The 12,859-nt window shown below is 34.7% G+C and overlaps 1 protein-coding gene across 2 annotated transcripts in view; it reads right to left on the bottom strand.

Annotated features, from left to right (window-relative positions):
* Positions 1–571: 571 nt before the first annotated feature.
* RASSF6 (Ras association domain family member 6) overlaps positions 572–12,859 on the bottom strand; it is a 35,040-nt gene continuing 22,752 nt past the window's right edge. Inside the window, exons 5-10 of one of the 2 annotated variants that reach the window (XM_017512937.2) lie at positions 10,635–10,819; positions 6,997–7,098; positions 6,625–6,676; positions 2,105–2,223; positions 1,919–2,016; positions 572–1,822 (exon numbers count right to left, since the gene is read on the bottom strand). In XM_017512937.2, coding sequence (XP_017368426.2) covers positions 1,747–1,822; positions 1,919–2,016; positions 2,105–2,223; positions 6,625–6,676; positions 6,997–7,098; positions 10,635–10,819 — 632 coding nt within the window. In that variant the 3' untranslated portion in view covers positions 572–1,746. The remainder of the gene's footprint in view (positions 1,823–1,918; positions 2,017–2,104; positions 2,224–6,624; positions 6,677–6,996; positions 7,099–10,634; positions 10,820–12,859) is intronic. The other variant, XM_017512938.2, reaches the window with a different exon arrangement.

Below are 12,859 nucleotides of genomic sequence, written 5' to 3'. Positions count from 1 at the left end.
CTCTCCAGTGGGCTGCAGCCACACCTTCTCCAGTGAATTCTGAAACCCTCATTCCTGCTTTTCCTTTTTAGAATTCTTTCTCTCAGCCTTAGGGTACCTTCTCCTTCCATCTTTATTTTTCTCTCCTATCATAGCTTAACTATTCTCTATATTAAACTTTCCCTGTATGCTGCATTGTTTCTGTCTCCTGATTGATACAGACTAACACAGTTGATCACTATTAAGATATGACTTGTTTCATATGCTTAGTACAATTTACATTTTCTCTTCTGTGATTTTTTTTCATATCTACCTTTTTTTCCTATGTAAGACTTGGTGCTTTTCTTATACTTTTCAGTCTATAAAGATTAATCTTTTATCATGTTCATGGCAAGTACTTGACACTACTATTTTTTTATACAAAAATGCCTTATTTTAGTGAGAGGAGACTATTTTCTTATTAATTGACAGGTAAAAGAATAAAGATGCAAGCCTATGATTGAGTAAGAGAGACTTCTTAGGCTCCTAAAGGCTACAGTACACTTTCACCTTCATCTAGTTTAGGTTTGAATACTGAGAAGGAATGCCTTTGTCTTAAAAATGTTTCATATTTTAATATTATTAGTTAATCCTTCAATTGGGTTTATTGCATATAAACTTATTCCTTAGTACATATAATATGATCAGACAATTCACTACACTGCTTATGAGGAATGCAAATAGAATTAGTTTACAGAATGAAAGAATGTTACATGTAATTCCGTTTTAATATAGAATTTATAAATAAAATCGTAGATGATACCTATAGCATTTCTTTATTCTTAGAGGGTTTTTTGTGGTGGGTTAAGCAGATCTGTAAGTACCTTGAGAGTTGTCATTTAGAATAAGAAAATGCTAAGAGGGCAGAGTTTGTTGTTCCCTACCTAACTTCAGCTACAACAGCCTTGCTTTATCCATTGTATTCATTCAGCAACAAACAGGTATTTGTGGGCCAACTCTTGCTTTAGCTGATGTACTATGTCTATGTGATGTACATATTTTTTGAAAAATAAAGAAAAATTCAACTAACTTAAAAAAGAGCTTAAGAAAAGTTTAGAACTGATGAAAGTTCTTTCATCAGTAGAGCAGAGAGAGAGAAAAAAAGGGTTGAGGGGAGGCTTAGAAATTTTCAATTAGGATTTCTTTACAGAGTCCATAATCTTTTCCTTTCCAAAGGCCAGATAGCTCTGATGTTACAGATAGCCAGAAATCAACAGGCCATGTAAATGTAGTCCTAGACTTTATGAAAATGCCAGAGTTTTCAAGAAGCTGTGAAACACTGTCACCATCAGATAGATTCCTTGATGGTGTAAAACTGCATTTCTTTTTCATTTCAAGAACTGGCAGCTTCATTTTCCTGAGTCATTTCTGACTCCATTGATTGTGCTTCAGTTCTCTTCAGAGTCCAAGCTAACTGAAGTTTAAACTGCTTAAGACACAATTTAAATTTGAGTTCATCACAAGTTTTACTATAAAAACTCTTTGGAATGCACAATATTCAAGCTTATTTCAGTTACTGAAACTAAACTGAAGCTCATTTTAGTCCAACTGTGAACCCTAGTTAACCTCATCACTTCAAACAGAAACAAGCTTTTTTGACATTCAATTTTCTACAGATTAAAGTCTCATATATATTCTTATAAATGCAAGTACAGAACTTATGCACTCATCAAATAGTCATATCTCTCTGAGTTTTTTGAAGTGTTTTAGCAATAGCAGCCTGTACTGCTAAACTGTTGTCTCTGTTTTTATTACCCGTTTATTTTGAAGACATTTCTGTATAATAGCCTTTTCTTTATTGAATCTGAAAATGAGAAGAAAGACTATTAAAAATTGGACATGTTATGTGCATTGGACCTATTAAAGAACCAAGTATCCAATGTGCATGCTCTTGACTTACTTTGTTACTATTCTCTGAATCTCTCTTTTCTCTTCTTCATTTAATCTTTGAAGAATGGATTCCAAGAGAGTAAAGTGAAAATTAATGTACTGAGCAACCTAAGAAAAAAAAAAGCAGGACAATTATGTAAGAGGTGCTGAGTCAGGAGGGAAGCAAAAAACAGACTCAGGGTGATGGGATTCATACATCACTGCTAATTTCTTCTGCATCTTTATCCATGAGGAAAATGCGAGCATTTTTTTCGGAGGGTCCCTGTAGGAGCCTCTGCAGTAGTGGAATATCTGTCTTCTTTAGTCGTCTCTGTTCTGGAGTGAAAACAAGAATCAACCACAATCAGAAGTTCATGCTAGAGGAAAAGAAGGAAGACAATTTTCCAATTTATTTTTCTGATTTAACTTACTTAGAAAAAAATAACACCAGCAGCAGGAGGCAGTTTATTTTAAAAAGCAAACTGAAATTAAAATGTCAATGAACTTCTTTCGCTTATTGTATCTCATGGTTTGACTTAATATTTCAAAGAACTCAACCTTGCTTTGATTAGAATGTTCAAACAAATCTCCAGTCTTACAGGCCATTTATAAAGTCGCATGCTTTAGTAATTATTTAGTTTTTATTTCATGATTCCTTCACCCATACAACAAATATTTGTTGGTTCTTTCCAAGTGCAGTTGAAGTAATTCCATTTTTCCAGTTGTTTAGGTCCAAAACCATGTATTTATCTTCAATTCTTCCTTTGTCTCACCCCACACCCAATTTTTGGCTCATCTTTAAATTTATATTCCCAAGGGTTTTGAGATCAATAATATTATTCATTCATCTGTGGTCTTCATCCATTCAGCCATGAAAATGGTATAGAAAAAGAAAATACCTTCCAATCTGGTATGTTTGCAGAACTTCAAATTTCCAAAAGTTATAATATAAAAACTCCTCCTATAAAAGTACTTCTAACTTTCTGTCAAAGTAGTTTCACATCTGGGATTTCATTTTTATCAGAATGAAGCATGAACAAAACACAGTGTCCTTATATTCATCATCTTTCTTCATTTTTTCCCTCCCTTTACTTACTTTCTTCGGAACAGTGAGAACGGTTCTGATTCCTTGAGCTGGACATATCCCAGAAGAGTCAAGAGAGAGTCTAGAACTCAAAATCCCAGCGTCCCCGCAGTTAAGCTGACATTACCCATTCCTGTTCTCGCAGTGTCAGTATTTACTGTTTTAATTCCTCTGCCATTTCTGAAGCAGTTGGGAGCCTTGACAATTTAGCTCCTCCCATCCACTCACCAGAATCCTCTTTTGACCTTCAGGTCCAATGTTAACTTGATTTAGCATCCTCAGTTTGTTCCGTTTTTTATCTTAACTTAGCATGGTTTCTTGCTTCATGATTCTGTTTTATGATTATCTGGGATGATTATTTAAAATTCATATTACCAGACTGGTCCTCTGATCTGGAAAGGTTTGGGAATCTGTATTTCAAATGAACTCTATAGGTAATCCGAAATAAACTACAATGTAAGATACACTGTAATGGGCTTTGTAGATATAAAGTTAAATCCCATCTATCTCTATTTTCCAGACTACTGCCCAAACAGGGGCCCTATGCTGTTCTTTCCTCTTTTTCTGGTCCCTAAAGAGTCCTAGTTATTATCATCCTCAGTTATGGATATATACAAAATTTTGACACAAAATATAAAAGAAAATGGGATTTTCACAGGTGAGATTATAAAGAACTACGTTTTTTTGCAATGAAAATAGACTTATATTTTCGGCTTATAAAAATAACATGCTTGTTTGTTCATAGGTCCAGCACTCTGTGTGGAGTCCAAGAATGATCGGCAAGAAACTAAGCCATATCTCTGCTCAAATGCAGGCTGAAGTTAAAGGTATGAGGAAGGAACAAGGTGCACGTGAATGGAATCCAACTCTTGGAGAACATCAAAGGGGGAATTTTCAAATCTTTTCTTGTACAACCTAGCAAGCTGCCACACAATCATTTAAGACTTCTTAATAAAACTGCTTTTTTAACCTTAAAAAAATCCCCTTCCCCAAACTTGCATGCTATGGTAACTGGAATAAATGAGAAAGGTATAAAGCAGAAAGTCAAACATGCCTGGAATTCCTGAGCCCTGAGAGACTCCTCATTACCCTTTGAGTGTCCTCTTCACACAACTCTATGCACACACACAAACGCATGATACATAAAGGTGATCATATCGTGCTTGCTATTTTTATTGTACACATCTTTAAAAAATCATTTTTTTATTTTTGAGATGGAGTCTCTTTCTGTTGCCCAGGCTGGAGTGCAGTGGCGCAATCTCGGCTCACTGCAACCTCCGCCTCCTGAGTTCAAGCGATTCTCCTGCCTCAGCCGCCTGAGTGTCCATAATATATTTTAAATGTGTGTGTTCCACCACCCTTCGCTATTTTTTCTTTTGTATTTTTAGTAGAGATAGGGTTTCACCATGTTGTTCTGACTTCAAATGATCTGCCCACCCCGTCCTGCCAAATTGCTGGGATTACAGGTGTGAGCCATCATGCTCGCCAGCCCCCTTCCCATCCTCTCTTCTGCATCTCCCCAATCTGCCAATGGGTAATCATCTCAGTGGTTTTGTTTTTATCATTCCATACCTTTCTTCCTGGTCATATGATCATATATACCATATATTTAAATGGGAACTTGTAACTGCTTGTTTAAAAAATGGGATCTTTTATATATACTTTTAGGTATCTTACATTTTTCACTTAAAATATATTATGGAATTCCCTCAATTCTATTGACATAAATCTAATTCATCCCATTCAATGGCAGCGTAATATTCATTTATTTAATCATTTCCCTAGGATGAGTAACTTTGTTTTGCTTTCATTTTTTTTTTTTTGTGGGATAGATTATCACAAGTGGAATGGCTGAGCTTAAAGACATGTATACTGTAAAATTTAATAAATATTGCAAGAATAATTTCCAAAAAAGAGAAAGTCATATTTTTACCAATGTTGCATGAAAATATCTTTTTATGCGGATGCATGCCAACCATGGGTAGAATCATTTGAAAGCATGTTGCCAATCTGATAAGTGCAACATAATATGACAGTGTGGCTGGAGCTTGCAGTTCCTTAGCTACTTGCATTTCATTGAGTTTAAGACTTTTCTAAAAGTGTTTAGCTGGTTATTTTAGTTTTTTCTTTGAATTGTATTTTCGTGCTTTTTTCTATTTTTATTGATTTGTTTTTTGTTATTATTTTGCAGGAAATTATTGGTATTATAGTTATTAATCTTTGGAGAGCATTGGCAATATTCTTTATAATCTACTATTTGTATCTTTTAAATTGTTACACAGTTCAATATTGCTGTCATTTATTTTAAATTTTTTCATTTTCTTTCTTTCTTAAACAACTAGAATATTAATATATATGTGCCCTTAGAATTTTCCAAAATATAGATCTTACCTTTAAGCCTTCAATTTATAAGAACTTTAATTTTATATATGTTTGGAGATACAGCTTTCATTTTCTTAGGGTCATTCTGGCATCAAAATGTATTATTTTATTCTAATAAATTTCTGGCTCAACATTCTGACACTTAAATTATAGCATGAGTTTTTCTACAAATTGACATACAAAATATTTTATTTGTGAAGTTTTAAAACTTTCATTTCCATATCGGTTTTTCTCTAATCTCTCTATTATGTTCTGCTCCTAGCATCCCACTTATAGAGCCTTCTCACTGTTCCGGTTCTAACCTTTTACCCCCACCACAAAGCTCTGAACATGCATCTCTACTGAGAAAGAGATAGCACTCCCACAATGTATCAGACCCTGTGCTAAAAAAGAGGCAATATCAATGTCAGAGAGAACAGGTGTGCAATCATGGCTCCTCTAAGAGTGACACTCAGAAAAGAAAGCCAAAAAGAAGGTTACAGTGGTGAGCAAAGACAAAAGTGCATAACAATTCCAGAGGGTTCTAATCTCCATTCAGATAATTTAATGTCTGGCCAACAAGCAAACTCTTTCACATAATAAAACCCTTCAAGGATACCTTATTCTTTTTTTTTTTAGCTTGCAATCTGAAATGTTTTCCGTATTTTTTTTTATTGCATTTTAGGTTTTGGGGTACATGTGAAGAACATGCAAAATTGTTGCATAGGTACACACATGGCAGTGTGATTTGCTGCCTTCCTCCCCATCACCTATATCTGGCATTTCTCCCCATGCTATCTCTCCCCACCTCCCCACCCCCCGTCCCTCCCCCATTTGCCCCTAACAGACCCCAGTGTGTAGTGCTCCCCTCCAAGTTACCTTTCTTTTTTTAAAAAAATTACTTATTATACTTTAAGTTCTCGGGTACATGTGCAGTGCAGGTTTGTTACATAGGTATACACTTGCCATGGTGGTGGTTTGCTGCAACCATTGCCCCGTCATCTACATTAGGCATTTCTCCTAATGCTATCCGTCCTCAATCCCCCCACCAGCCAGGCCCCAGTGTGTGATGTTCCCCTCCCTGTGTCCGCGTGTTCTCATTGTTCAACACCCATTAAGTTATCTTTCTTTAAAATTGTGGACTATAGATAATGTTCTAAAGACCACTCCTTCCTTTGCTCCTACCCATTCTTCCCTTTTCTCCACAGAATGAGGTAAACTATTCTGCCTTTTCCCTGGGCAGCAAACTAACACTCTAGAGTCAGGTATAAAGTGCGATCAAGCTTTCTTACCTCCTGTTGCAAAAATAAGGTGAAGAGCAAAATCCTGGGGACTGTTTTCAATCTGCCAATGGAAAAAATGAACAAATATAAATTCTTTGCTATTATATGATGTTTTCTAACAAGAAAAGACCCAAATCATGTCTGTTTTCTCTCTTCCATTTTTCACTTTTAGACATAAAATCTTCTCTGCTTGTATGGGAATCATATAATTTTTTAAGGGCCAGTTACTAAAAGGTGTTATACATAAGAAAGAATCTTTCAGTACTCAACATCCAATTTAGATTTGCATGTTCATAGGTCTTTTACAGAAGAGTGGATTTATGTGTTTACAGTTGAATTATATATAAGATACTTATAGCTCAGTTAAGTGATAAAGGTTACCTTAAATTTTTGGAGAAGTTGCTTTATTACTTCTTCAGTTCTCATGTTACTGTTTACTCTGACCTTAGTTTCTGATCCAAAGGCTGGAATGAAAATTGATGTCTAGAAAAAGAATTGTCATATAAGTCTTTAAAATTATATTGTATTGACAGTAGATCTTGAACATTGTCTTCTTACAGGGCAAAAAAAAAAAAAAAAATCCAAGGTCATCCATTTAAAAATTTGTTTTGTTTTTGTTTGTTTTTCTTTGTTGTTGTTGGATATTATATGTCCTTTTAAGCAGCTTTATATTATTTCTAGAGTAAATTAGGTAAAACACCATTTGAGGATGTTTATAACATTTTCACCGGGCAATTACATCCCTCTTTAGTGCAGTTTAGGATTTCAAAATAAATTAAATATAACTACAGATATGTGTGGGACATATGCAAATATTATGCCATTTTATATAAGGTACTTGAGTATCTGTGAATTTTGGTATCTGCAGGTGAGGGAGTCCTGAAACCAATTCCCCACAGGTACCAAGGGATGAATACATGTATTTCTGGGTTAAAAATCTATACAGAGATTAAGATGTGTTTGTGCTTAGGCAAGGGCTGAACTATCTGTTTAGGCAAGTTAATATGTAAGTACATTGCTGATCAGTGGGAAGATTATATAATTCTTGAAAGTGATGATATTATTCCAAAGAATGTCACAGAATTCTCAAATAATTATTGACTTAACATAGTCCTATGTACCAAGAATTTTTCTAAACCCTTTATAAATGTCAACTAATTTAATTATCATAACAGTCATAAATAGGCAAAATTAATTTTAAATTCTGGGATACAAATGATATACGCTGAAATTTAAGAAGAGAAGCAAGAGTGAGTGGAGACTCACAATGGGTTAGTTGATGGTATATGTGTAACTTATGACATTCATGGTGGAGAAAATCCAGTTCCATGTGTACCAGAGCAGAAGAGAGGGAAAATATTTTACTCATTATGTAGCAGAAAGTAAGAAAAAAATGTCACCATATGTGTATTTAAGAAATAGATAGAAATATTAAGTAAAGATTTATTTCCACATATTTTATTTACATGCACCATCTCCAAGTATTCCATGACTCTGTAGAAATGAGGTGGGTTCAGCAGATGTGGAGATGGGTGGGTTTTGGGGTGGCTCATTGGAATGTTAGAAAGATGAGTCCTATATTGAGAGATCAGCAAATTAACATCCAAGTATAAAACACACACATATATAACACCCACACTCATATAACACACATACACACATGGCATTTGTTTGAATAAAAATATGGATATGTAAATAAGTTTTCTGAAAGGATGTGTGGAGAGTGACTAGGATAAACTTTTTTAAGTATAAAAAATCAATGTTTGTAGACATTTTAGAGCATGGATGAATTATTCTGTGACACTTACAAGCTCTATGGAAAACCACGTGTTCATCCTGCACTAAGGTGAGAGTGTGTTGTACATGTGGTTTGATGTTGTTTATGTGAAGCTTCATGTAGTATGATAATAACATAGATTAGCATGCAGGACCTATAATTTAGTGCCCACTAACTATCCACTAACTCCGACTTTGTCAACTCACTTAACATCTTTACTGACTCACTTAACATATATTTAATAAATGATTTCATTTATAAAATAAGAGTAGGACTAATCTCTAAGAGTCCTTTTAAAATGTCAACATATAGTGAATTTGGAATCATGCTTTTCAGAGCAGTATTTTAAATTTGTAGTCTTTATAGCAGTTGTGTTGGTCAAAATGCATAATGAAACCTATCATTTACTATTGCATGGATAGAAATATACTACTAGTTAAGTCATATTCACCATAACCGATCTCCAGATATCATAATGTAAGCCTTTAATATGTGTGTTATTCATAGCCTAACAATATTGGCATTAACAAGGGTTTCATAGTATAAAAACATCTTATGATGTTCAGCAACTTATGAAACATAACTACTAAAATTCCTTGATGCCCATCATTGTATAATTGTTGATAGAATGCTTTGTTTTTTCTGTTTTGTTTGTATTGTTTTCTGCTAGTTATTAAATTGCAGTGAATGACATTTGTGTAAAATATCTACAGTCCCAGCTTGAGCTTATTCAGTCAACAACATAAGCTAATGTAAACTGAGTTCTTCTTTTGTGCCAGATACTATTCTTATCCTTAATTTACCCCATTTCATTCCATCTCATCAATAATCTTGTAAAGTAAGAAGAATGAAGAAACTAAGACCAAGAGATGGAGGAGGTTTTAAGCTTACTTGCTCAGCAAGGACGTAAAACCAGGCTGTCAAGCTCCCGGGCCCAAGCTTTTAACCACCATCCTGTGCTGCTAACCTAGTGTCAATTTCATTTTCAGCACAAGTGATCCAATCTGAAAACCACTTGCTTAAAGCAATGTGGCTTTCCTTCTTCAGCACAAATTACCCCACAAGATAATGAAATGCGACATGATTTCTGAGAAGAGAGAACAGGGACAGCTGGTAGCTGCCTGCCCATGGGAGACTATGAATGCTACTTTGTAGCTATCAGGATAATTCTGGAGCCAGAAAATTCTGATATGAATAAAGAATTGAGAAGAGAGGTTTCTCCCACCAGGCCCCAAACACCCGCTAGCGATACTCTCCCAAGAGTAGAAGAAGAAGGAGGAAATAAGGTAGAAATCCTTACAGGAGAAAGCCTACAAAGAAATGAGTTCAGATTTCTTATTAAAGGCCTCAGAGGATAGCTATCACACTGTAAGTGCTAAGTATTTATGAGATGGAGCAATGAATGATTGCTAAGGTACATCACATGAAAAACATTTGAATTCTGGAAAAAATGATGATATATTTCCTGCTTCAGCAAAACGTAATGTCTTGCAAGCACTACGGAAAGGCACATATAAATTTAACACGTATTAAATGAAAAATCAGAATGTGAATTGTATCTAAACGACAACTAAACTTGTATAAAAAGAATGTGTGTACAGGTAAAAGACCTGGAAGGCAACATGGCAACATGAGAAGTTCGATTTATGGGAATAAATTGGCCTGCAGCTTTTTCCTTTTATTTAAATGCTAATGATCAAATGTCTTTTGATCCAACCTCTTTGTAACACTTACATGATTCCAATATTATTGCTGGTATGTTGGTTTCCCTGCTCAATCCCTGAGCTCAATGCTGGCTAAGACATCAGATGCCTCATCTGCATGTTTTTAATATTTGGCACAGTGTCTGCCACTTAGATAAAGTTCACACATCATGGTGGTTAAAAACTTGTGTTCTAGAGTCAGACAAAGCTGCATTCAGGTTGAGAGTTACTACTTAAAAGAAGTATAATCTAAGACAAATTGCTTAATCTCCATAAGCCTCAATTAGCTTATATGTCAAGTAGAGAAAATAATGGTATATATTTCACAGGGTTGTTTTAGTGATTAATAAGATAATTCAGTAAAAATCAATTTAAAACATTTAGTTTAATATCTAGCCCGTAGAGAGTGCCCCTAAAATGTTAGACATGCTACTACTATTATTATTATGAATTTAAATTGCAAATTGAATTGAGTGGTATTGTTAGTGAAACAGGCAACCTTATTTTGTATTACATTAATGGAATTATAACTCACTTACTTCATGGTTATAGAAGTGTCCGTTAATAGAGGCCCTATTTTTCTGTCTTTCTTTTCTGTCCATCATCGGAGGTTTCATCCTTTTTCTCACGAGGGTTGCCTCACTCATGGTTCTATAGAGCATTGGGGAGTCTGGTTCATCCTCTGCATGTGGCTTCAGGGTGCTGATGTCATAAGATGAATAGTCTGGGAAGAATACAGTTTATAAGCTCATATCAATTAGCTGTTTGTCTCCTAGCATCCTGAGTGGATTTGTGTATGCTTTCATTAATTTTAGGAATATTGCTATTTTCTGGCTGTGTAAAAGCATTATAGTCCACTGCTTAGCTGTATATTTACTTATTAAATGTTGCTTGAGACTGACTCAGATAGCAAATTGTGCTGGTATCTCATATAAAATTCTTATGTCTCATTCTTATGTTTTATAAGAAATGATTACAATTACCATATTTGGGGTTTGGGGATTCATTTAATCTTAATTTATTGGGGGGTGCATTTCATGGCATTTGCGAATGTTAGAGCCAGAATAAACCTGATACTTTATCAGTCTAATCTCCTATAGGTAAGAAAAGTACAGTGAGTTGAAGTGGCTTTCCTATGGACATGGTACTTATGATAGAATCAGGTCTGGATCCGTATTACACTTTGGCTCCAAGTTCATTGGCTCTTCCCTTGAAAAATAAACATTGGGCCTTAGTTTTCCTATAAAACTACAGAAAGCTCTTTGAGAAGCCATTTACATGGCATATCGAGCATTGAAAGATTTTCTTCCCCATCATTTGTAAAAGCAAAATGAATAGTATGCTTTGGACTAGTGCCTACTATTAATAGTAATATATCACAAAGATAATTCACATTATATTCTTTTTAGAACATTCCAGAAGTATGATATGAATAACTTTTTACCTTAGTTGCCCACTATCTTATTATTTCTTCTCATTGAGTCATGTATATTCAACAATGATTCATAATTTATTAGTCAAAATTTGATTATTAAATTATTACAATTTCTACAGCAGATTTTAGAGTATAAAATTATAGTGTAGCATTGAACAGCTCTAGTGCCTATTGCGTAGGCAGGTGTTTAAATGGAATTGAATTGAGTTACAATGTGTTACTAGCCTAAGATGCAGAAGATTCAAACTTGCCTTCTGGTCCCCTTTCTGCCTGTATCCAGTTGATAGTACCTTTTACAATTTCCTCTACTGTGCATATTCATATGTAAGAATAAGACCATTTGGTGGCATTTGTGTTTTATTTTACTTTAGGATTTTAAATAATTTTCAATTGTAATTAGAATGTCATTAAATAGGAATGAGATATTTCTCCCTTCTCTAGCACTGGTGTTTAAATACAAATAGATTTTTATGATATATTTGATGCCAAAATACTTGGATTTCCTTAGGTTTAATAGATATTTTAAAAAGGATAATTGGAAGGGCCCATATATAACAAGATGTAAAGATCCCATGAGACAAAGATAAGAGAACCCTGGAAGGAACATCGTGTTTGTCATAGGATCTGGGTTCTTGTGGAGTAGGAGAGGAGGCAGAATTGAGAATCACATGAACAAAAAGAAAACAAATATTGGAAGTTGCTGGTAGGCTTATGAAGTTAATGCTAGTGGGATACCCTTGTTCACACTGAACTGACTTGGTAAATCATAGCCCCATTTCAGGCACGTGAACCCTGTCCACCACCCCTCACTCTAGCTTCAGTCACCAGCATCTGCTTTGAATCTGATGTGTATATGAGAATTACATGAAAACATTCATATAAAATACAAAATATTATGCCTGATACTTAGGAGAGTCTCAACAGATTACAGCTATCAATATCATTATTATTACTCTCACATCATCACCATTATGATTACAATTACTAATGTCACACATCACTGGAGCTGGCATTTCCCATTGGTTTGGCAAGTTCAGTATGAATCCATATGATCCTTCAATGTATTTATCTTTTAAAAAATATCTTTGAGCATAAAGGCTGTTGAATTTTGTCAAAGGCCTTCTCTGCATCAATTGAGATAATCATGTGGTTTTTGTCTTTGGTTCTGTTTATGTGGTGAATTACGTTTATAGACTTGCATACGTTGAACCAGCCTTGCATCCCTGGGATGAAGCCTACTTGATCATGGTGGATAAGCTTTTTGATGTGCTGTTGCAATCGGCTTGTCAGTATTTTATTGAAGATTTTTGCATCTATGTTCATCATGGA

The sequence above is a fragment of the Cebus imitator genome, unplaced genomic scaffold, assembly GCF_001604975.1.
Source record: "Cebus imitator isolate Cc_AM_T3 unplaced genomic scaffold, Cebus_imitator-1.0 Scaffold480, whole genome shotgun sequence".
Taxonomy (NCBI): Eukaryota; Metazoa; Chordata; class Mammalia; order Primates; family Cebidae; genus Cebus; species Cebus imitator.
This window is presented reverse-complemented; position numbering and strand designations above follow the sequence as displayed.